This window comes from Gadus macrocephalus, chromosome 4, assembly GCF_031168955.1.
Source record: "Gadus macrocephalus chromosome 4, ASM3116895v1".
Lineage (NCBI taxonomy): Eukaryota > Metazoa > Chordata > Actinopteri > Gadiformes > Gadidae > Gadus > Gadus macrocephalus.
Window position 1 is genome coordinate 27,661,005 of NC_082385.1, and position 26,136 is coordinate 27,687,140.

General features: G+C 45.7%; 1 protein-coding gene and 1 pseudogene across 1 annotated transcript; both read left to right on the forward strand.

The window, feature by feature from the left end:
- Positions 1 to 12,792: 12,792 nt before the first annotated feature.
- LOC132455271 (zinc finger protein 431-like) lies at positions 12,793 to 14,434 on the forward strand. The gene has a single exon (XM_060049105.1). It carries the CDS (start codon positions 12,880 to 12,882, stop codon positions 13,873 to 13,875), a length of 996 nt encoding a protein of 331 aa, XP_059905088.1. The 5' UTR covers positions 12,793 to 12,879; the 3' UTR covers positions 13,876 to 14,434.
- Positions 14,435 to 16,905: 2,471 nt separating this feature from the next.
- The window catches only part of LOC132456607 (zinc finger protein 729-like), a 353,266-nt pseudogene continuing 344,035 nt past the window's right edge, over positions 16,906 to 26,136 (forward strand).

The window sequence follows — 26,136 nt, forward strand, 5'->3', positions numbered from 1 at the left end:
GTTGAGTGTCCTTAACCTGGCCAACCACTTGAGCTTTGAGTCTAGGGAGGAGGGTGCTGGAGGAGACGGCCCTCTCAAACTGTGAATCTTTGTCAGCCGTACACATTTTAAACCCTCTGTCAATGTTACATACATTTAAAGAGTTTCTTTCACGTGTACAAATACACAATGCCTCCCTTTATGCAATATCTAAATGTAAATATACTTTTTCCTTTTCTTCTCCCTCTGCAGAAGACTGCGATGCCTTTGGAGACCGTAGCACTCAGCGCAACGCCACCTCAGAGAGTCTGGGTGTGGACGCCCCTGGCTCCTCCCACTGGTCCAGCCACAGCGAGGAACTGAAGATTCTGAGTGTCTACGGTAAAGGGGAGGGCCCACTGGCGGTGGACGGCCATGACACCCTCTCCACCGCGTCAGAAGTGGAGGCCCTGAACTCGCTGTCTGCGGACCACAGCGTGGCAAAGAGCCTGGAGCGCGGCGAGCGGCTGGTCTGCCGCGAGGAGCTGAGTGTGCAGGTTGGAAATCATCTTCTCATTCACCATCCAAAAGAGAGGCTTCCTCTGTTACAACTCTAAAACAAACCCATTGAAAGCCCACACCTTTATGATTCAGTAAACCTTTTTACACTGCCAAATATGCCCGTCTTATGCCCAACTTTTCCCCTGTGTGATCCGCGCATTTACACTGACGGAATTCATTTACAGGCTTTATTTCGCACCCCGATTAACCCTCTCTGACCCTACACATATTGGCGTTTTCATTTTGATGTAAATGCGATAAGACAGCTTTGCGGTTCTAGGGGCGAGGCTTGGGTAGAGGTGTTGCTGCATTGTCTCTACAACAGAGACGATTTAGCGATATCACAATGCTGCTGACCATCACGGGAGAAAAGGTGATGCAGTCGCATTTAAAGAAGACGAAAAATGGTTGATCTAAGAGAAAGTACCAGGCAAACTTTCCTTAAAATGCTTCTTCAGCAGAGTGGTTAGCAAAATAAAGAATACGTTGGGATTTTTGCACTTGTGAATAGTTAATCGTGTTTTACTCTACACTCTGATGTGAACTCATTCTTGAATGCGAGGGTCTTGAATCAAATTTATTTTTTTGCAATTCATTGTAAAAAGTCCTCCAGTGTGTAGCCCCGCCTTCTGCTGTGAACCAAGAAAGCCAGCTCCGAGACGAAGGGGGATTTTATCAGCTTGGCAGTGTTGCAAATTGCAGGGCGTGCCAAGCCGCGACCGAACCAGATTGGCAGTGTAAAAATGCCTAATCAGTCGTTAGTGGGGATTGACAACTATTCTGTGAAAATGAAAGAATATGTCTTGTGTGTATTTTGTGTGTTTCCTTCTTTATGTGGAAAGCAGCAGACACCAGAAACCATTTCAATCAAGATTGAAGAGGATATTGGTGGAGGCATGCCCGCCGTAGGTTAGTAATATACATTGCATCTATGCAAGAAAACAACCTTTAAACTGAGAATGTACGCAATTCTGCCTTCTCAGCAGGAGCCTTCAACCCTTGACCATCCAATGGGCAACAAGGAAAATGCATTATCAACAAATAGAAGTTAGAAATACACAAGTGTGTACAAAGTACATACTGTATACCTTTTGTGAAAATGATTAATTAAAAACATTACTTTCTCTCTTTCTCTGTTTTCCTCTCTGGAAGAAGACGTCAATGACATCAGAGACTGCAGCACGCAGCGCGGCGCCACCTCGGAGAGTCTGCGTGTGGACGCCCCTGGCTCCTCCCACATGTCAAGTCACAGCGGGGAGTTGCGCATCCTGAGCGTTTACGGACAATGGGAGGGCCCACTGGCGGTGGACGTCCATAACACCCTTTTTGCCGCGTCAGAACCGGAGGCCTTGAGCTCGCTGTCCGCTGACCACAGTGTGGCCAAGAGCCTGAACTGCAGCGTGAGGCTCGTCCGCCTTGAGGAGCTGACTGGGCATCAGGGCGGCCGCAAGGGCCGGCCCGGTGTTTTGTGTGGAAAGGTTATTCCCAACAAGGCCAATATGATCAGGACCCATAACGACGAGAAGCCCTACAAGTGTGACCAATGCACAAAGCGCTTCAGTGATAGCTACGCCCTGAAGATCCACATGAGAACTCACTCTGGGGAGAAGCCCTACAGGTGTGACCAATGCATGAAGTGCTTCAGACAGAAAGGCCACCTGAAATTCCACATGATGATTCACTCCGGCGAGAAGCCCTACAAGTGTGATCAATGCATGATGCGCTTCAGTCAGAATTACATCCTGAAGAACCACATGAGGACTCACTCCGGGGAGAAGCCCTACAAGTGTGACCAATGCAGTAAGCGCTGCAGTCGGAGAGATGTCCTCAATATCCACCTGAGGACTCACTCTGGGGAGAAGCCCTACAAGTGTGACCAATGCCCGATGCGCTTCAGTCACAAAAGCAACCTGAAGATCCACAAGAGGACTCACTCCGGTTAGAAGCCCTGCCTGTTGGTGCAGTGCAACGCCAGCTACAGCGACCCAAGCAATTTGAGTGTGCACATGCTCAAGCACACGGGCAATGGGGTGCTTTCACACAGGGTAATGGGGTGCTTTGATTGAGACCTCTGTCCGGTATGTGTCAAAATTACTGCTTTTAGTTTTTCTTTTCATCAGGATTAAACACTTTCCTGCTTTTGATTCGCTTTGTTTTGCTTTGTTTTCATTTTAGTAATTTATGTATGTGTGATAAAGAACTTATTTCTCTAACAGTAAAATATTAGGAACCGTTCACATCGTTGGTAAATACAAAGGAAACTTGTGAGGGGAGTATACCACGAACCTCACTGAACATACCCAGCTTTTCTTGGGAAAACCTGGTTCGACAGAGACGCAACTCGCAGTCAGAGTTAAATGGTTCCACGACACTCACTTTAGATTCAATTAGTCAAACCAGGTTTTCCGCTTTAGGTTCAATGCGCGTTCACAGAAAAGGTGTGTTTATCACGTCATTTGACTCCCCCTTATGCAAAGTGAATCGTGCGTGTGTGGTGTATTATTATGAATTCCTACGAGGAATTCAAGGTCCAAATCACAGCCAAGGGGAACACGGTTGCCCATAATATGGCTAGGGTAGCGTGCTGGCAAAAAATAGCCGTCCGTGTTCATTCGTAAGTGAAAAGATTCTGCATATTGTCTAAAAATATCATGTATCATCATGCCTTTTACCCCCATAGATGTGGTGCAAGCACGCTCCTACGAACATGGGGCCAAGTCAAAAATAAATATTAAAATAATATTCAATGTGGTAAGTTGTAAGCATCCATTTGAATAATTTCAGGTGAATCTAGCCTATGATTTGCAATGGCCTAGGCTCCAACCATTAGTCACATGTTGATTACCTGCAGCAAATAAAAAAAACAAATTTAATACGACTGGGAGGAGGACCGCTCCACCGCCCTTCACCACTTCGGAGGAGCTGGCTCTCGCCAATAACGAAGGTCGGCCGATGATGGTAGGAGTGGAAGGGGGGGGGTCCTCTGACCCCACTGCCTCGACATTAAAGGCCTTTGTAATGAGTAGGGCCGGCGCTGGCCGTTTCGGAGCCCTAGGCGACTCGAAATCAACTTGCGCCCTGGACAGGTCTTGCGAGCGGGGGGGGGGGGGTGCTACGCTGACGGTTTCGGGCCGCCCTGACAATTGCTCCCGCGCCCCCTCGCTTCTCCGTTCGCGTCGTATATTTTAATTGATATATTTTTTAATTAAGGGCGCCACCAGAGGGCGCCCCCAACGCATTTGTCGCCCTAGGCGGTCGCCTAGCTCGCCTATGCCGATCGCCGGCCCTGAGTATGTATTCATGTATTGGCAATGGACATCAATAATTGTCTTGCTATTCAAATTGTTGTGAAATGATTGAGTGTAAATTAATTGTCATTTTTAGTTGAAGGTACAATCATTAGTTTGGAGGAGCTGCCGACAATCAATCTCCAATCAGAGGTATATAACTATCAAAGCAAAGTGTCACGTATTCTTCTAAATGTTTAATTTCTGGACAGAATGTCCTATAATAGGTTTCCCTGATTCTTGCAGGCGACTGTCGGCCTGTGACTCCAGGGCGACTATGGAGGTGATTTTTCTGAACAATTCTCACAGCTATAGTATGAATAAAAAATGCCTAGGCCTAATTGTGTCACTGACATAGCGGTTATGTGTATGCGGCTGATGGTGGATGCTGCTGAAGGTGGATGCTGCTGCTGGTGGCTGCTGCTGCTGGTGGCTTGAGCTGGCTGGGGCCGGATAACACTGCTGCTGCAGGTCGCTGCTGCTTGAGGCGATGGCTGCTTGAGCTGGCTGGTGGTGGCGAAGGATGGTGGTGTCGCCTTCTGCTGCTAGTGGTGGCGGCTTGTGCTGGCGACGGCTGTTGGTGTTTCGAACCATCGATAATTTCTTTGGAGCATTTGGGGGGGGGGATATAGGACGTAAATATGGGCTATTATGACACGGCTCTTCTCAATGCCGTGGAACGCTCCGTTCACTTGCATGGGACCTTCACAACAACGCCAGCGTCTTCGGCTGCTAAGCGACGTCAACGTCTTCTGCTAACTATTTCTCTGCTGATCAACACTACGTATGGTAACAAATAAATTATAAAAAGACACCTTGTGAAGTCGGGCTATTTTTTCGTTTGGCAAGCAGCTGCTCATAATCGAAAATAAGCCCCTTCAGGTCGAAGCACCTCCGTTTCGCGTCGGTGTCCGGTTCGCCCTGTCTGGGCTTATTTTCCCGATAATGACCGGCGTTCTATTATCCCACTTAACGTCAATATTACTCTGCATGTGGAAGGGAAAATAGCTTTATTTGTATCTACAATATTATGCGGCTGTATTTTCCGAGACCCCCAAAGATATTTGAGTTTACTGCTTTCATGGGAGCCAGACCTCTCTTGATGGGAGCTCAGCTCCCACTGCCTCCCACCTAACTCGAACCCTGGCTATAGGTCTTTCTACACTGCCGAGCCGGTTCGGTCGCAGCTTGGCACGCCCGGCGATTTCACCTTCTTATCTCAAGTTTCCTGTGTCAAACCGAGGGGGTTAAGTCCCCCCTTCGTCACAGCGCGGGGTTTCTTGGTTCACTGGGGAAGGCGGGGCTGTGCACGGAGTCTCTGACCTCTTTAGAATCATTTGTATTATTGCATACTCCCGAATGTTTTCATTTTTTTATGAATGAAGACACCCGCATGCAATAATGAGTTCACTCTATAGTAGGCTAACGATGCTCTAACGCCTCGTTTCCACATACGTACATTCTCGTATGCGATCCAACCGTCTCCGACCGAAAGTCCATTCATTCCTACGTGATTCTCCGTAATGTCTGTTTTTCCTCCGAGACTCCTCCCCTCCGTAAAATTTCTGTCCGGTATGTCCGTAATATACGTTAAAAAAATTTAACTTTCCGCCTCGTTTCCACATACGTAAGTTTTTCGTGTCCGTGCTTCCGTAAATTTACGGAAGGAGTCGCTAGTGTTTTACGTACGGGCATGAATTTATTTACGGACAAAAGATGTTAGGAGAAATCAGCGGATTGCTTACTCCGGGTAGGAAATGAGTGCCCAAATGAAGGAGTTCAAGTACCTCGGGGTCTTGTTCGCGAGTGAGGGTACTATGGAGCGTGAGATTGGCCGGAGAATCGGAGCAGCGGGGGCGGTATTGCGTTCGCTTTACCGCACCGTTGTGACGAAAAGAGAGCTGAGCCGCAAGGCAAAGCTCTCGATCTACCGGTCGATCTTCGGCCATTATCATACGCTCCCCCATCTTTTGTCCGTAAATAAATTCATGTCCGTACGTAAAACACTAGCGACTACTTCCGTAAATTTACGGAAGCACGGATACGAAAAACATACGTATGTGGAAACGAGGCGTTAGCGTCCTACGAGTACCCTGGAGCACTCGTTAGCTACGAGCGTTTAAGACGTTCGTAACCAACGATGCTTTCGGGAAACGGTGTGAAAACTGTACGATGCTCGTACGACCCACTCTGCGATCCACTTAGGCTAACGATGCTTTCGGGAAACGGGGCCCAGCTTTACTTGGTGCCTACTCTCTTTGCAGCGTGCAGATGTTAGCCAGTGGAATCTGCATTTGCTGCAGGGTTTTATTATAACCAGTGGTCCATTTTACTTTTTTAATTGTCTCCTTTCCTCAGCGTATTCCTCTCTTGTTAACACAATATTCATCCCTGTTCCTTCACTTTGTTGTTGTTTTTCAAGTTGGACACACACACACACACACACACACACACACACACACACACACACACACACACACACACACACACATTCTTGTTGTCTGACCCATTGTTTAATAAAAAAAATACTTTCATTTGTTATTCTTTAATATATGTGATACTTTTGATTCTGATTTCAGAACAGATGTAAGGTTAAGCCACTAAAGTCAGTAGCCTAGTGCTACCCATGCTAACACGAACGTGAAGCTTTCCCTCAAACTTAACAACGTATCTGTGTAGCTTGCAGTTGTCACCCTACCACTCCAAATGTAAACGTTTACAAATATGCAACAATGGTCAGAAAAGTACTTGTGTTTTTTAATATATATTTACAATTCAATATTGCAATCGCTGCTGGCAGTCCCATTGAAGAACACGGCAGCGCGGCCTGTTTTTGAACTATACAGGCTTACATGAACCACGTGACCACCCTGCCGGCGAGATCAGGGGCCGTATTCACAAAGCATTTTATCTTACCGCTAGGAGTGCTCCTAACTCGCGCTAAAACATTTTACGTAGGAGTTTTTTCTTAAGTTATTCACAAAGCCGCTGAGACCTACTCTAAGAGTGACGCGCCGTTGCTATGGATTACGTCAATTCTCATGCACGAGTTTAGAAGCAGTCAGTTCGGTGATTGGTTGTTCAGACGAGCCCACTGAATCACCGAAAAACAAGGAAATAGCCTAGGCTAGAAATTAATTCCTATTAAGTAGTTATAGTGCAGTTTGCAGAATACACGCATGATGACAATTTTGTGCAGACCACGATAATGACGTTGTAGCCTGCACGTTCAAGAGAGAGAAAGCAAACAATAAAAATACGTACAATTTAAAAGAAAATAAATGTTATGAACTACACAAGTGTTGACTGATTTGTGCCAAGGTGTTTACCTAAAATGTGTTTTCAAAGTGATCCCTAAATGCCGGTCCACTTGGTTCCACACGGCCAAATTCATTGTCATGTTGATCGCCATCATCATCATCATCATCATCACCATCGTCTGGCTGTGGAATGTTCCTCCGCTTGCAGAGGTTGTGTAGAATGGCACATACAGTAATGACTGTGCTTGCCCTCTCTGGGGTGAGGCGTATTTCGCCGTGGAGGTCATGAACCGACGTTTCATCTGCCCAATTCCTCTCTCCACAACATTTCGTGTATGTTTGTGTGCTCTAGCATATATGGAAGAAATCAGTAAACAATAATAAATATGTATTCAACAAATAAAAGGCGTCAAAGAGCCAATACGATGTGTTTTACACGTAGGACTAAGCGTAATATGCGTAATCACTTACATGTTATACTTTAACTGTGCTCCCGGTTGTGGATTGAGGTAGGGTGTCTAGAGCCATGTCTTGCATGGATAGTCACTGTCTCCCAGCAAGTGACACTCAACTGGTACATCTCAAAAAGCTGCCTCAGACCGCTCTCCATTAAAATGCGCGAATCATGGGTAGCTGAAGATCCAGGCCACTTTGCAACAACATCCAGTAGGCTATGTTAAAATTTGCATCAAAAACAACCTGCGTCTTGATGGAATGCACTTTCGTCCTATTGACGAACACGTCCTCGTCTTTTGATGGCGCAATTATTTTTATGTGCGTCCCGTCAATAGCACCGACCACACCGGGCATACCTGCAATTGCCATGAAGTTGGCTTTGATCCTGTGTAATTGTTGAATGTCCAAAGGAAAGTTTATGGCACGGCTGACTGATGGTTGCGATATTTTTAAATCGTCGGCATTGCAAAGTTGCATTTCCCCTGTTGCTAAATAACGTAGTGTGGCCAAACATTTTATTTCGGGACTAATCAGATTATTCCTGTTAGTCTGGGATGTTATTGCATTGCGATTAACTCCACAACAAGTTTAATACCCTAACATTTCGTCTCGCAGGCATTTACGATTCTTTGTGAATAGGTCTTACTGAGTTAGGAGTCCTCTTGAGGACTTTTAAGCTCTCCTAGACTTAGGTGCTACTTTTAGGCCTAAAATACTTTGTGAATTGCTCTTAGTGAAAAAAGTTAGGAGTCCTAAATTTAAGAGTGACACGCCCATTATATTTAGGAGTTACTCCTAAATTCGCCAGTTAGGACCTACTTTTAGCCCTAAAATCCTTTGTGAATACGGCCCCAGAGAGTGGCGCAACTCTTCTCTCTTTATGGCTCTGGCAGCATTTTTAGACAGATGAGGAAGCCGGAGCCAATACGGCATAGGCCACGCCTACTGGATACAAACGCAGCGCGGGAGTCAGATGAGGTCAGGAACGTATGGGCGTCCCGTTGCTAGAACACGGCAGCGCCAAACATTTCACTGACGACTGCTTCCTCAACTTGGGCCAATACAGAGCTGGACTTGCTCAACGTCTGAAAATCAAGTCTGGATCAGTACCAACTCTCCTCGGCTCAGCTACAAATCTCGAAAAAGTAAGTTAACTAACGCCATATCATTGTGTTGCTTTACTGTCTATAGTTACCTTGTTAGCATTATAATGTTGCTTTAGCATTAGCGCTACAGCTAACAGCCAAGTTATTGTCGCTAATGTTAAGGTAGATAGCATCAGTTATGTGTTTAAATACCATGGACCTATTATAGAGAAAGGACAGTGGACTAATACATGGCCGCCCATTCATTCCTATAAATACACACACTGTAAGTCGAGAGTGCATCTAAACAAGCATGGGTCATCACACGAGAATGGGCACAATTCAACAAAGGGGCTACAGGCACTGATCTCTACTGCTTGGATACCAAGGGAATGCGATGTTTAACAATGTCTGCTCACCATTCAACAAACGAATACAACTGTATTCTACCGGCCACTGGACCGCAGTAGTTCTAGCGTTTTACTGATGAGGAGATTGACCTGTTAAACTCATCCTAAATACATATGGTGCGTTCCTGGGAAACACGTGTTTTCGCACCCTTCTACCCTCTTGTACTCCCAGTTATAGCTGGTTATTTACGGGCAAAAAAGTGTACCTGGAAAACACTATTATAGGCATGTTTTCCCCTTCACACCTGATTCAAATCAAAGGGTTAGCCGATTTCTGCAGAGCTTGATGTCATGGTATTGGGTTGTTGAGATGAACTATAAAATATGTAAACAAATCAAGGATGTAATATCATTTCATAGAACTCATTTTAAGTATTAGGCTAATGTAATTCACCAAACATGCTTCTCTTATATTTTCTTACAACTTGCACCTGGAATACATACAAGGTAAAAAATTGAGTACTGATTTTTCTTTGTTGTCTCTACGCAGGCCAGCTCATCAAGTGCTTACATTCAGCAGCTTCTCTCAAGGGATGTTGCCTGCCAGACAGAAAACCTGGAAACGCATATTTGTAGGCACAAAGCTATCCTTAAAGTCTATGCAGCCCCATTTTAAAAGTGAAGGTGTGTACATTACTCATTGAGTATTTTTTTTCTTTGATTTGGTAGATTCTAGGCAGTATAGATTCTAGGCTGATGCTAGATTCTATCTGCGCTAAAAAGCCTGGTCCTCATTGGAAAAGCATCATGACCAGCGCCCTGCTAAAACACGAGTCAAACTTGGGAGTTGCATTTCATAGATGGAATCAGTCAAGAGCCCAGAAGGGTTTCAAGACAGATGCCACATGAGCTGGTTTATCATTCTCAAACATCAATGGATTCATAATGTATGAATGTTAGCTGATCAGCTTAGAGGGAATGACACGTTTTTGCCTTTTAGTGTCCAAATATAATTATTGTGCTTGCCTCGCATGTCATGTTGTGCTCAGATCATTTTGCGCTGGTGTTCGTTGAGTGTCCCTAACCTGGCCAACCACTTGAGCTTTGAGTCTAGGGAGGAGGGTGCTGGAGGAGACGTCCCTCTCCAAAACTGTGAATCTTTGTCAGCAAGCAGTACACATTTTAAACCCTCTGTGTCAATGTTGCGAACATTTAAAGAGTTGTACAGACACACAATGCCTCCCTTTATGCAAATAATATATCAAAACAATTTCTTTTTCCTTTTTTTCTCCCTCTGCAGAAGACTGCGATGCCTTTGGAGACCGTAGCACTCAGTGTGGCGCCACCTCAAAGATTCTGGCGGTGGTCGCCCCTGGCTCCTCCCACATGTCCAGTCACAGCGATGAACTGCTGGTTAGCAGAATAAAGAATATTTTGGCATTTTTGCACTTGTTAATAGTTAATCGCGTTTTAACCTACACTCAGATGTGAACTCATTCTTGCATGCGAGGGTCTTGAATCCACAAAAAAAAATACACAGGCAAGACATTGGTTCGGTCGTGCCAAGCCGCGACCGAACCAGCTTGGCAGTGTAAAAACGCAGAATCTGTCAGTAGTGGGGATTGACAACTATTCTGTGAAAATGAAAGAATGTCTTGTGTGTGTTTCCTTCTTTATGTGGAAAGCAGCAGACCCCAGACACCATTTCAATCAAGGTTGAAGAGGATATTGGTGGAGGCATGCCCGCCGTAGGTTAGTAATACACATTGCATCTATGCAAGAAAACAACCTGGATCAACTGAGAATATACTCGATTCTAACTGCGCTGAAAAGCCTGGTCCTCTTTGGAAAAGCATCATGACCAGCACCCTGCTAAAACACGAGTCAAACTTGGGAGTTGCATTTCAAAGATGGACTCAGTCAAGAGCCCAGAAGGGTTTCAAGACAGATGCCACATGAGCTGGTTTATCATTCTCAAACATCAATAAATTCATAATGCATGAATGTTAGCTGATCAGCTTAGAGGGAAGGACACGTTGTTGCTTTTTAGTGTCGAAATAGAATCATTTTGCGCTGGTGTTCGTTGAGTGTCCTTAACCTGGCCAACCACTTGAGCTTTGAGTCTAGGGAGGAGGGTGCTGGAGGAGACGTCCCTCTCCAAAACTGTGAATCTTTGTCAGCAGTACACATTTTAAACCCTCTGTGTCAATGTTGCATACATTTAAAGAGTTTCTTTCACGTGTACAAATACACAATGCATCCCTTTATGCAATATCTAAATGTAAATATACTTTTTCCTTTTCTTTCTCCCTCTGCAGAAGACTGCGATGCCTTTGGAGACCGTAGCACGCAGCGCGGCGCCACCTCGGAGAGTCTGGGTGTGGACGCCCCTGGCTCCTCCCACATGTCCAGTCACAGCGAGGAATTGAAGATTCTGAGTGTCTACGGAAAAGGGGAGGGCCCACTGGCGACGGACGGCCATGACACCCTCTTCACCGCGTCAGAAGTGGAGGCCCTGAACTCGCTGTTTGCGGACCACAGCGTGGCCAAGAGCCTGGAGCGCGGCGAGCGGCTGGTCTGCCGCGAGGAGCTGAGTGTGCAGGTTGGAAATCATCTTCTTATTCAGCATCCAAATGAGAGGCTTCCTCTGTTACAACTCCAGCACACACCCTTAAAAATAAATAAATAAAGCACACTCCTCTATGAATTAATGTTCCGTAAGTGTAGCCTGCCTATTGCCAGACTCGTTGGTCTGGGGAAGCTGCTGTCATTGTCTTCAGCACAAGAGGCTTGATCAACTTGTTCAACTGACTCTGTACGCAAATGTCTGCTTGCCGTCGCTTCCCTGTCATCATTGTGTTAAACCAGCCAATAGGGCGCCAGGGGGAGAACTAACCAACTTGGTGATTGGCTTCTCCAAAAACGTATCGAAAGCAGAAAGAAATGAATTGCTCTTCTCCAGACCCTTCCACAGGGCGAATTCAAATCGCCATCAGAACAGAACAAATGTTTGGGAATATTCATGAAGCTTCCCATGCATCGTTCGTCCGTTGCCAGGCAGGTTTGGAAATTTCGAACGCAGATTACGTAAGCGGTACAACTTTCGCCCCCGGTACAATTTTGGTCTCAAAAAACGGTCTCAGCTTCTCCAAAAACGTATCGGAACCAGAAAGATAAGAATTGCTCTTCTCCAGACCCTTATGAAGGGCGAATTCAAATCGCCGTCAGAGCAGGTTGGGGGAACCCAGTCTATCGTAAGGGGGGATTTACAACTATTCTGTGCAAATGAAAGGAAATGAAAATGTGTTTCCTTCTTTATGTGGAAAGCAGCAGACCCCAGACACCATTTCAATCAAGGTTGAAGAGGATATTGGTGGAGGCTTGCCCGCTGGAGGTTAGTAATACACATTACATCCATGCAAGTAAACTGACCTACCAACTGAGAATGTACTCGATTCTAACTGCGCTATTCCTCTTTTGAAAAGCATCATGACCGGCACCCTCCTAAAACACAAGGACTACTATACAGTTTTATAGTAGAATGATTTACATCTTGTTCATGGCAGGTGTCAGGAATGCAGAATCCGCTCTGATTCCCAATATAACTACAGTATTGGTAAGGTGGAGACGTAGCGGTGCCTTCTCAGTAGGAGCCTTTGACCCTTGACCCCCCCAAGGGGAACAAGGGAAAATGCATAATAAACAAAAAGACGTTAGAAAGAAAGTGTCAAAATATACTTCTTCCAATACATCAGTGTGTAAAAGTACATGCTGTATCCCTTTGTGCAAATAATTAATTAATACCATTACTTTCTCTCTTTCTTTCCTCTCTGAAGAAGACGGCAATGACATCAGAGACTGCAGCACGCAGCGCGGCGACACCTCAGAGAGTCTGGGTGTGGACGCCCCTGGCTCCTCCCACATGGCCAGTCACAACGGGGAGCTGCAGATCCTAAGCGTCTACGGAAAAGGGGAGGGCCCACTGGCGGTGGATGGTTGGTGGAAGGTTTCTCTCAACAATGCCAATATGATCGTACACATGAGGACCCGACCAGACGAGAAGCCGTACGGGTGCGACCAATGCAAGAAGCGCTACATACGGGAAGACTTCCTGAAGATCCACATGAGGACTTGCTCTGGGGAGAGGCCCTACAGCTGTGACCAATGCACGAAGAGCTTCAGTCAGCTAAACGTACTGAAGAACCACATGAGGACTCACACCGGGGAGAAACCCTACAGCTGTGACCAATGCACGAAGAGCTTCAGTCGAAGTAACGTCCTGAAGAACCACATGAGAACGCACTCCGGGGAGAAGCCCTACAGCTGTGACCAATGCACAAAGCGCTTCAGTCAAAGAGAACACCTGAAGGGCCACATGAAGACTCACACCGGCGAGAAGCCCTACAGCTGTGACCAATGCATGAAGCGCTTCATGCGGAAAGACGCTCTGAAGAACCACATTAGTACGCACTCCAGCGAGAAGCCCTACGGGTGCGACCAATGCACGAAACGCTACGGCCGGAGCTCGTCCCTGTGGAGCCACATGAGGACTCACACGGGTCCTCATGTGGCTCCGTGTGGACACGGGGAGAAGCCCTACAGCTGTGACCAATGCACGATGCGCTTCAGTCAGCAAAACCACCTGAAGAGCCACATGAGGACTCACAAGCCCTACAGGTGTGACCAATGCACGAAGAGCTTCAGTCAGAGCAACGATCTGAAGATCCACATGAGAACGCACTCCAGGGAGAAGCCCTGCAGGTGTGACCAATGCACGAAGCGCTTCAGTTTGAAAGGCATGCTGAAGATCCACATGAGGACTCACACCGGCGAGAAGCCCTACAGGTGTGACCAATGCACGAAGTGCTTCAGCCAGAGCTCGTCCCTGAAAGTCCACATGAAGACTCACACCGGCTAGAAGTTTAATTTCTAATGCGAGGCTAGTTCTATTTCTAACATTATGAGAATCAGGCCCTTTGTCCAAAATTCGGAACTACCCCTTTAAAGGGATGCTTTCACACCTGTATCCAGGTGCTGCTTTTTTTTCATCATGATTAAATGCTTTCCAACTTTGATTCGCCATGTTTTTATTTTTGAGAAATTATGTCTGTGATGAAGAATGACTTAGTTCTAGGACACTTCTGACTGCAAAACATTTGATTTATTTTTAGAGCTTAATCATGGGAAGAAACAGGCAGCAAATTTACCAAGCATTCGTTCAGTAAGTTGCAAATGCAAACTATCTTAATGCCTTTTAATTAGAGGGGACGGGAGGTGTCTCTAGGTCCAAGGAGAATGTATATAAATTACTTTAAATTGATTAATTATATAAACAGGGTTTATATCATTTATATACAATTGTATATTGGAGTTACGTTTGATATTTCCACAAGTATGTCATTACCTCTACCTTTTATTAGAAAAAGCCTGCAAAGTTCACCTGTGAAATAGACTGCAATTAAACCCCACACATTATACATGATTGTGTTTGTTTCAATTACCTTTTGGCATGTCCTTAATGCCAACTATCGCTTGTTTTGACTTCCTAATTGCTGTCTTTCTACTGCCATTATATTCTATTTCATATCTTGTACCACAATAGGCAATCGTGGTTGAAGAGGATCCACTTAAAAAGGTCCCTGGTTAAATGTCTAGATCTCAGTGATGCTTGAGTCAGTTCATGCCGGTCCTCCTAGAGTGCAGCATTATTCTCAGGGGACAGAGTCGGAAGATTCAGAGCCTTCACTCCTTGTTTGCCGTGGCGGCTGGTGATCAAATGTGTGGGATGGGTGCAGTAATGAACGGGGGTAGACAATTTTGAATTTGGTACATTTTATTTTCTGTATTCTGGTGCATTTCTGAGATGCCCACTAGCTTAAAAATCATAGCCTACACCCTGACTTGCAGGGCCTGGACAAGCTTACACTGCAAATACAGACCTATACTTAATGGCCATTTTATGTTTTTTCCACTAGCCATTGCTATTTGACCAAAAGGTTGTTATTCTGATATTGAGGCATATCATGATCACTGTCCTATAGCCTCCATTTTTTTGTGAGTCTCAATGTCTACTTCAAATGCAGTTAGAAATATGGGATTGTTGCTTCACTTTGTTTATAGGCTATGGGCCAAAAGACTAAATTAATATGTAACTTACTTGCCCGTTTTAAGTTCTTTGGGAGTCCAATTCCTCCACTGAAATGGGTGGAAAAGCTCCTTTCCACCCACCAGAGAATTTACAACTCTCTGCTACAACTCTAGCAGAGTTGTAATTTGCAACTCTCTGCTAGTTATCTATCTCTTTTCTCTGCATGCAGTTGTGTTGCGCGATTGCTACTGAGGGAGGTAGCCTATTTGATTGATTCGCTGAATGGTCCAATCATGTGGTGTTAATAAAATATGAAAAACAATAGACCTCTGAAGAAGTCCCGCATCCGAGGCTCCGGTTCCCTCATCGTACATAGCAGCTCTGTAGGTGGCGAACAAGATAATCTGAGTCAAATTTGGAGACACACACACACACACACACACACACACACACACACACACACACACACACACACACACACACACAGACGTAAAGCAATAGGAGCCTGCATTGGCTAAAGTTGTTGGGATGCACGTTATTTTATAACACAGGGAGAGGCAAAGTTGTGCATTACAATGCAAACACGACAATAATTGGCAACATTCTTGCGCACTCAGAAGAACATGAACTAAATAAATGCCAGATATAGCATATCGGAGACGGGCACACAATCAGTGTGCCCGTAGTATGAGCCTGCAGTATGACCGATCTTTTGACATTATTTAACCATCCATCTACAGCTAATACGATCAGACAGATACATCATTGATCACATATAAGCCCACAACAAGCCCAACATCACCACGGCAGGTCCGCTCTCTCTCGCAGATTCACACAATCACTCCAACTTCTCCAACTCCAAGGCAAGGCTGTTTCACTAAGACCACAAACAACCACAACTAACCAGCCTACATATCCACAACAATGCACAACAATCAGTTATATAGAGTGGCGAAGTCACGCCCTTTCCGGTAGGGCTCATGGGACCTATGAGATCGAAAAATATGAATGGGTGTCAATGGAGAGAAAATTATTATTTTCTGGTCCCGGTCTTTATATGCCCTGGATTACACATATGTTGTTTGTGGATTTAAAGGATAATTTTTCATGCAAAGAGTTCGACCGTTTATTGTGCAATTGTTCAGATAAAGGCTGTAGAGAAAACACAACGAGAAAGACTACACGGCTCGTATGTGACGTCACGCTCCCTGCGACTGGCGTGGAGAAGACCGACAATCTTCCCATCGGCATAACTGAAACTCTGCACGTGCCCCGATTTATAATGGTTTTCACCTCTTTCGATGCGTCTATCCTCCCCTTGGAAAAAGCGGTGAAGTGGGGCAGAGAGATCGCCATCCTTGTGCCGAGTTCCAAGGGCGGGTGTGGTGACGTATATCATATGCGTCTAGAGCAGCGAAGAGCTGTAGTTCACAAAGCGGCCTCACATAAAACCTAAAATTATCAAACTTCTTCACGAACATTTTTTGTTTTCTTTGCATGAAAAATTATCATTTAAATCCACAAACAACATATGTGTAATCCAGGGCATATAAAGACTGGGACCAGAAAATAATTATTTTCTCTCCATTGACACCCATTCATATTTTTCGATCTCATAGGTCCCTTGAGCCCTACCGGAAGGGGCGTGACTTCGCCACTCTATACATTGCGTCTATCTTCTGTTTGCCGCACATGGCTAATTTGCATACTTGTCTACCACAGGACTGTCGGCTCCGCTTGGCAAATGTGTGAATAAATGCTTTGAATTCGGAATACTGGACATGGTGAGCTTAATACTGGACATGGTGACCACCAATAAGAACCAATGCAAAGGGTTAACATTTAACACTACATCAAATCTAACAAAACTCTTCAAAAAGGAAATAATGAAAGAGAAATGTATTATTTGAACTGTATTACCTAACCCTATATTTGTTGCTAAGGATCCTGAGGATCTCATTGATCCTCATTACATTTTTTATTTTATTTCTTGCATTTTATCGCTCATTCTTTTGTTTGTATTATCTATAAACATGTTCAATAAAAAAGAAAAGAAAAATACGGGGAGAGGTTACCTCCCCTTTCTCTACTTTGCCCGTCCAGAGAATTTGTCCCGACCGCCCATGAGAAAATGAGCTACGACCGCGTGAGCTCAGCACGCATAGTAAGTTTCACCGACGACTGCTTCCTCAACTTGGTCCAATACAAAGCTGGACTTGCGGAACATCTGGAAATGGAGTCCGGTTCAGTACCAACTCTCCTCGGCTCAGCTACAAACATCGGACAAGTAAGTGAACTACCGCTATATCATTGTGTTGCTTTACTGTATATTACTTTGTTACCCTTATAATGTTGTTGTAGCATTAGCTCTACAGCTAAAGGCCGATATATGCTCTGTTTTAGACGTAAAGGCCGATATATGCTTTTTTAGACGTAACGCGTAAGCACGTAAGATACATAACCCCCCCTTGCGCGGTAAAATATCCCCCCTTAAGTGCTTAAGTGCGTCGCCCAAAATTCCTGACTATGCGACTAATGCCGCTTTTCCACCGCACATGTAGCTCGACTCGACACGACTCGACACGGTAGCAGCGCGGGTCCTTTTCCACCGCAAATAGTACCTCCGGGACGTGGGCGGGGTCGGCTGCGCGAAAGGGCCGTGACGTATTTTTGTACGCGACGCAAACAACACCTACGTAACCCACACATGGACAGAACCCACATAACAACAATGGAGAACATCGATGCGATGGTATTCGTGTTCGTATTATTAGCTGGCATGTTGAAGAAGTGGAATATGTTGGCTGCGGCGCTGCTATGGCTGTTACCAGCATGGTTGCCATGTCGCTCTCGTGACTTCGTCACACTCTCTGGCCAATCAGTGGCCGGCCGTCTGCCGACGTCACCTTTTAGCATCGGCTCAGCCGCTTGGAACCTAGAGCGAGGCGGTACTAGAAAAAGCAGCCACTTCAGGTACCAGATACCATGTTTTCGCGGTGGAAACGCAAAAAAGGCGAGCTGAGTCGAGTCGAGTCGTGTCGAGCTGGTACCATGCAGTGGAAAAGCGGCATAAAACACTACGGCCCTACGCAGCTCGCAAAGACTGTGATTGGCCAGCTAACCACATCCTTTCAGGAGTCTCACATTTCCGGTTTTACAGCAACCTTAACATCGTTCAGAGTGTGGAAAAAGACCGCTAACCTAAACTTAGCTACTGCTACTCTCGTCGAAAATACTGGAAGTGCATAAATATAAACAAGCCAGCGATTTCCACTTCCACGCCCACAGATTCGTTCGTTGCTCCCCCTACTGTTCTGACGGAGAATCCCCTTGCAACACGCGCAAGGAACAAGGAACCGTAAATCAAAACTTGTCTAAAACAAGTCCCTTGTGTAAATTACGTGCTTACGTCTCTGCGTCTAAAACGACCCTAAATCGGCCTTAACGCGTAAGCACGTAAGATACATAACCCCCCCTTGCGCGGTAAAATATCCCCCCTTACGTGCTTAAGTGCGTCGCCCAAAATTCCTGACTATGCGACTAAAACACTACGGCCCTACGCAGCTCGCAAAAAATGTGATTGGCCAGCTAACCACATCCTTTCAGGAGTCTCACATTTCCGGTTTTACAGCAACCTTAACATCGTTCAGAGTGTGGAAAAAGACCGCTAACCTAAACTTAGCTACTGCTACTCTCGTCGAAAATACTGGAAGTGCATAAATATAAACAAGCCAGCGATTTCCACTTCCACGCCCACAGATTCGTTCGTTGCTCCCCCTACTGTTCTGACGGAGAATCCCCTTGCAACACGCGCAAGGAACAAGGAACCGTAAATCAAAACTTGTCTAAAACAAGTCCCTTGTGTAAATTACGTGCTTACGTCTCTGCGTCTAAAACGACCCTAAATCGGCCTTAACAGCCCAGCTACTGTTTCACTGTCTAATGCAAAGGTAGATGGTATCGGGTATGTGTTTGAATACACACACTGTAATGCAAGTGTTGTACACTTCTTTGTTATTTGGATAACCGTTCTGTCTGAGTGGGCACCTCTGCAAACCAGGGGGATCACACGAGAATGGGCAAAGTTTAGCAAAGGGGGTACAGGCACTGATCTCTACTGCTTGGATACCAAGAGAATGTCCCGAATCTTTAGCCCAGTTCAGACCAAAGATTCACCTTGCAACGGCTTGCAACGAGACGGTTTTAGAACGTCGCAGGGGCGGTGTGAACGGGTCGTTGCAAGCCGTTGCAAGCCGTTGCAAGGCGTCGCAAGGCGTTGCAAGGAGTCGCCAGAGATTGAACATGTCAAATCGCAAGGTCCAGTTTTAGAACGCGGCGATTTAACTATTCCTCTTCAGCCAATCACAGCACAAAACAACTTGTACGTCACGGCCTTACTCCGTCCCGGTACCGCACTGTCCACTCCAGCATAAAAAGATCTGAAGATGGCAGACTTCTGGTCCGATGAGAGGGAGGAGAACTTAATTCGCCAATCTATACACAGATTGGCGTAGGCACCCTGTTTCTGCCGCTGAAGTACCCAACTGCGGTTCCATATTCTTGGCTTTCTAACTCGCCGTCTTCTTCTTTTCATGATTAAAGCCACAGCAAAAACTGCGACCATTTCACTCTCACTAACATAATTAGGCATGTTTATAATTAAGTTATCCATCTCCAAGTAGTAGTTGAGCCGATGGTGAACAAAGACAGATCAAACTGAAATTCAACTAACGGAAAATGCAATGTAACCAACAACGGGTAATCTAAACTAACTGTAAGCTCCAGCTATTTACTCCAATGCAGATGTAGTGGAGAATGACAAAACATAACTCTAGCCTACTCTCAAGCAAAATAAAAATAAAACTAATTGCAAACCTAACTAATCGCAAACCTAACTAATCTAACCTAACCTACGCAAATGATGATGTTGCGGCTCTCAGCTGTGCCAGAGCGTTCACAGTTGCTATGGAAACCACCTAGCGTCGCAGCCCGTTGCAGCCAGTGTGAACTGCCCAGTTTTAGAACGTCGCAGCCCGTCTCGTTGCAAGGCGTTGCAAGGAGTTGCGAGTTGCAAGCCGTTGCAAGGTGAATCTTTGGTCTGAACTGGGCTTAAGAATGTCTGCTCATATGGAATAAATTAACAAACTATTATTATCAGGCCTATATCATATACATTAACAGTGGAAATTAGGTTTTAAACGGCGCAGCGGAGTCGGGTCCCTCTGTTCCTATCTTGTGTAGCTACTGCCAGGTGTAGGGTTCAAGATGAACAGACTTCAAACTTCGGCTGCACTTTGAAAAATGTGCTGACAAGCACACACTACACACCAACGCTGCTCGTGTGTTCTGTATGCATTGTGATCAATGTACGCTCTGACCTGGAAAAAATCATGTTATGTAAATCAATAATGTTGGGTAAGGATTGGATATATAAGGAGCCGAAGTCGAGAACATCGGCAGTGACTTTGCAAACCACTCGGAGGCTTTGTGTTGCCTGTTCACGGGTAGTGGGGGATTTAGTATTGATTCGTTTCCGTGATTCAGTTCGCTTCGGTCAGTTCGCCAAGACGAGTCGATCGGGAATCGTTCGTTCGTTCAGTCGACTTTCCGGTAGCGGTGAATCGAATCAAGGAATGCACGGTTCTCAAACTCAGCTCCTCCCTCGTTCTCATTCTCAATCGTCGACATTATAACATTAACCAAACACAGCGGGATTGGGAGTGTAGTTGATTATTGAATGTTTAACATATCAGCAAGATACTAGACTTGATTTAGCAATGATGGTGGGGGTCCTGGGTGTTTTAGGCTCTCATAAACAGAACCCTGTGCAGCCCAAGACTAAATCTATAATGGATGGCAAAATGAACACTGCCTTCAAAATGAGAGCTGGTAAATTTTGAAAAATGCATTAAACTTTAATCGGAAAACGTGGTTATATGCTATAGACCCTATAGTATCTGTGGTATAAAGGCTGGTACGGCTTTGAAATTACAAATATGTACATTTTATGTTGAAATTATATACCGTCACTATTCCCATTGGAACGAATGGCATGGTGACTTCACAACGAGAGCTGGCGGGTTGTAAACATTTTATTAAACTGTAAAAAAAGACAACGCGCCTATAAAATTGAACAAGGTCCAGTCACTAATAATTCCTTCCAAGAAAGGTCCGAAGTTACTGCTTACATGGTCTGTACTGTAGTCAACATATAAGATGGATCGGGCGGTGTATTGCATTGCGTATCCGACATCCCGACGGAGAACTGCTGAGGGGTCTCCGTAGTTACGGAGTCGGATTACGGAGTCGGAGTTGTATACTTTGGCTAAACTGTCCGGGTGGAACTCCGACCATATTAACGCTATGTACGCCGCATTTACAAACCGCGGTAAACCTCTGTAACCGCACAAGGTGCCTGTACCGTGACGGTTCGGTACAAATACGTGTACTGCTACACCCGTAGTAGAGAGGTGTTGCTGCATTGTCTCTACAACAGAGACAACGCAGCGATATCACCATGAGTTGTTCTAACTGGAGGGATACTGATATCCGCAAGCTGCTGACCATCATGGGAGAGAAGGTGATGCAGTTGCATTTAATGAAGACGGGGAAAGATGGTACGTTCTACGGGAAAGTACCAGAATAACTTTCCTTACGATGCATGGTCAGCAAAATAAAGCATATGTTGTCGTTTTTGCACTTGTTGTTTTATCCTACACTGAGATGTAAACTCATTCTTGCATGAGTGTCTTGAATTAAAAAAAAAACATTCGGAGTATGCAATTTATTGATGAGACGTGTACTTTCCGTGCATAGCCCCGCCTTCTCCAGTGAACCAAGAAAGCTGGCTCCGTGATGAAGGGGGATTTTACCCCCTCTGTTGTACACAGGCAAGACAATGAATTTGCAGGGCGTGCAAAGCCGCGAACGAACCGGCTTGGCAGTGTAAAAATGCATAATGTGTCCTTAGTGGGGCTTGACAACTATTCTGTGCAAATGAAAGAATGTCTTGAGTGTGTTTCCTTCTTTATGTGGAAAGCAGCAGACCCCAGACACCATTTCAATCAAGGTTGAAGAGGATATTGGTGGAGGCATGCCCGCTGGAGGTTAGTAATTCATTAATACACAGGATCAGATGTTATAATCCCTTGTGCCAAAATCCAAGGAAAACACATATTCAGAAGCCCCTGTCCAAACCAACCTTATAAGCACGCTGGCTACTGAGCTACCAACCAAAGGTGAGAAAAAAAAAAAAAAAACACGAGACAACTAGTCCAACTAACAGCAGTAAATACAGCAGTAAGCAGTAAGCAGAATATCATTGGGGTTATCAAGTGGGCACCCTCTTTCACAGATGTTTCGTTTAAGTTAGGCCCACGACACCTCCTGAAGGCTTAACAATGAAACCAGCGTCCTGGATTCACCCCCCTCAATGCTGCCACCACATTGCCACATTTAATGCATCTAAACACTCTTTCCTGCATCGTACCCCTAGCCCTACCCCTAACCCTGACCACACAAACACGTTGGCATATTAGCTCACGTTAGCACAGCTGGCTTACCTCAGCTTGCACCCCAGGAAGTATGTTTTCTCCTTACCCACAGCCATTCACTTGCTCGTTCTGCTGCCACAGACATGTTACTAACCGCCTGCCTCAGACTTCGTCCACAAATACCCAGTTCAGTCAGCAAGCTAATAGCAGATCTAGCCACAAACCCCCGTGCACCGATTTCAATAGGCCTTAGTCGCGAACTCCAGCCTCTCTGTGCTGCCTCTTCAGCCATCTCAGCATATTTCGCTTTCTTAAGCTCATTAGCTACTTCAACTCTGTCTTCCCAAGGAACTGTAAGTTCAATAAAATAAACAATCTTCTCTGAGTCTGACCACAATAGCATATCTGGTCTTAGCCGAGTGCTAACAATGTGTGGAGGCACAACAACCTGCTGAATAAGATCCGCCTTCAATTCCCAGGCTCCTCCATTACTTAGCTGCCCGACTCTGTGCCTGCCTCTAAATGGTCTAGCCTTTTCCCCCTGCTGCACAAAGTTAATTTGCCTACCCTCTTTACTAGCGGCTGATGAATTAGCTTCTCCCCGTTTATCATCAACAGCCTCTGCCAAACATTTCAATATCTGGTTGTGACGCCACGTATACCGCCCCTGGGAGAGACTTACCTTGCACCCTGATAGGATATGGCGGAGGCTGCATACACAGGAACATAGTGTGCATGTCTCATCCTCACCATACCACTGATTTAAGTTCTGGGGAGATGGGAGTACATCATAAGTGGCACCTATCATAAATCTGATCCTGCTAGCCTCCATGCTCCATAGATCTCTCCACTTTATCTTCTTCTTCTCCACTCCCTCCCAATTCACCCACTGCCCTTGTTTTGCCTGTGACACTGCCTTAGTACATCTTACAATCTCCTCCTGCCTATGTATTTCCTCCACTACCATTTTCTCCTTTCCCCTGCAGAAGCCTTACCCCACGAGGGTTTACCTACGTCCCTCCCTAAGCCCCCCCGCCCGTGCTGAACATGGCCCATAATATCTCTATGTCTAAGTGCCGATTGAGCTTGCTGGACCGCTTGTTTTGGTTTCCATTTCCTCCCTGCGTTAACTGTGGGTGCAACCCTCCTCACCACTGGGTCCTTGGACTGAGTAAGAGTCATCTCCAGTCTAACCTTAGCACATTTAAATTCTTCTGTCAGATTAGATATGGGCAACTCTACAATGCCCTTCCCATACAAGGCCACGCTGCTTAGGCAGCGTGGGACTCCAAGCCACTTTCTGACAAAAGAGTTGATCATTTTTTCCATCCTTTCTACCTTTGACAGAGGAACTTCATACACTGTCAATGGCCACATTAGCCGAGGCAATAAACCAAACTGCAGACACCACAACTTAAGCTTACCTGGCAGCCCTGACTTGTCTATCTTTGCAATACCTTGTCTAGTTTCCTGTCTCAATTCTTCAACCTGTGCCTTAGTAATACACATTGCATCCATGCAAGCAAACAACTGAGAATGTACTCGATTCTAACTGCGCTGAAAAGCCTGGTCCTCTTTGGAAAAGAATCATGACCATCGCCCTGTTAAAACAAGAGTCAAATTCGGTAGTAGCATTTCAAAGATGGAATCAGTCAAGGGCCCAGAAGGGTTTCAAGACAGATTCCCCATAAGCTGGTTTATCATTCTCAAACATCAATGAATTCAAAATGTATAAATGTTAGCTGATCAGCTTACAGGGAAGGACACGTTGTCGCTTGTTATTGCCAAAATAGAATAATTGCACTTGTCTTGCATGTCATGTTGTGCTCAGATCATTTTGCGCTGGTGTTCGTTCAGTGTCCTCCACCTGGCCCCCGCTTGAGCTTTGAGTCTAGGGGGGAGGGTGCTGGAGGAGACGTTCCTCTCCAAAACTCTGAATCTTTGTCTGCAGTACACATTTTAAACCCTCTGTGTCAATGGTACATTTAAATAGTTTTTTCATGTGTACAAATACACACTTCCTCCTTCTATGCAAACACTGTGTCAAAACAATGACTGTCTTTTTTTTTTCTCCCTCTGCAGAAGACTGTGATGCCTTTGGAGACCGTAGCACGCAGCGCGGCGCCACCTCGGAGAGTCTGGGTGTGGACGGCCCTGGCTCCTCCCACATGTCCAGTCGCAGCGGGGAGCTGAAGATCCTGAGCGTCTACGGTAAAGGGGAGGGCCCACTGCCGGTTGACGGCCATGACACCCTCTTCACCGCGTCAGAAGTGGAGGCCCTGAACTCGATGTCTGCGGACCACAGCGCGGCCAAGAGCCTGGAGCGCGGCGAGCGGCTGGTCTGCAGCGAGGAGCTGAGTGTGCAGGTTGGAAATCATCTTCTTATTCAGCATCCAAATGAGAGGCGTCCTCTGTTACAACTCCAGCACACACCCCTAGAAAGCACACCCCTTTATGACTCAGTAAACGCTGCCAAATATGCCCGTCTTATGCCCACCTTTTTCCTTGCATGGTCTGCGCGTTTACACTGACAGTGGTAATTTACCGGCTTGATTTCGCACCCCAATTTACCCTCTCAGACCCTACACATATTGGCGCTTTTCATTTAGATGTAAATGTGATTAGACAGCTTTGAGGTTCCAGGGAAGGGACTTGGGTAGAGGTGTTGCTGCATTGTCTCTACAACAGAGACAACGCAATGATTTCAACATGAGTAGTTATAACTGGAGGGATACTGATATCTGCAAGCTGCTGACCGTCATGGGAGGGAAGGTGATGCAGTCGCATTTAACGAAGACGGGGAGAGAGTGCGATCTACGAGAAAATACCAGAAGAACTTTCCTTACGATGCTTGGTCAGCAAAGTCGTCAGCCAATTACAGAATATGTTGTCAGACGCGCAGCTTGTGAACAGGCAAGGCAGGCAACTGCTTGGGGCCCCGAGCCGCCAGGGGGCCCCCCCAACGGCCGACAAACTTAATGACTCAGCAGTGACCGCAGCTCCCTCAGGACAAGTTGAGACAACTCTCTCAACGACAAGTTGAGACAACCCCCTTGAGTTCCCCGCCCCCTCGTTGTCATTCCCATCATCAATCTGTGTCACTTACTAGTGACCGTGGAGAGTGACGGTTCTTTTCTAACTGGATATGTCATCTATACAGGTTAGAAAAATCGTCATTGTGGATATCCTTAGCAATGAGTTTATACTTCATGTTGGGTCTTGAAATGTTCATAAGGGTCCACAGAAATCGGATATCAATATTATTTTAGTCTAATTACATTGTGTATATGCACAAGCCATCTTATACAAAGCAGCCGAAAAATAGAAAACCGAAACGCTGCAATGTTTTTTGAAGAGAACTGCGAGTTAGGGTTTGAATTCCGCTATTATTCGCCAGGGTCTCACACTGACGTAGAGCCCCCACACATGTCCGTAAGACCAATACTTCCTTGTAGGCCGTAAGGTGAACACGGTTTTCGTTTCAGCCCGTTCCACTCACTGGCATCTACACAATCTTTAGCTTATAAAAAAGAACGAGTCGTGGTTAGTTACCAAAAAAAAGTTTGTCGCTGATTTTCCAGTCGATTGTCTATATGGC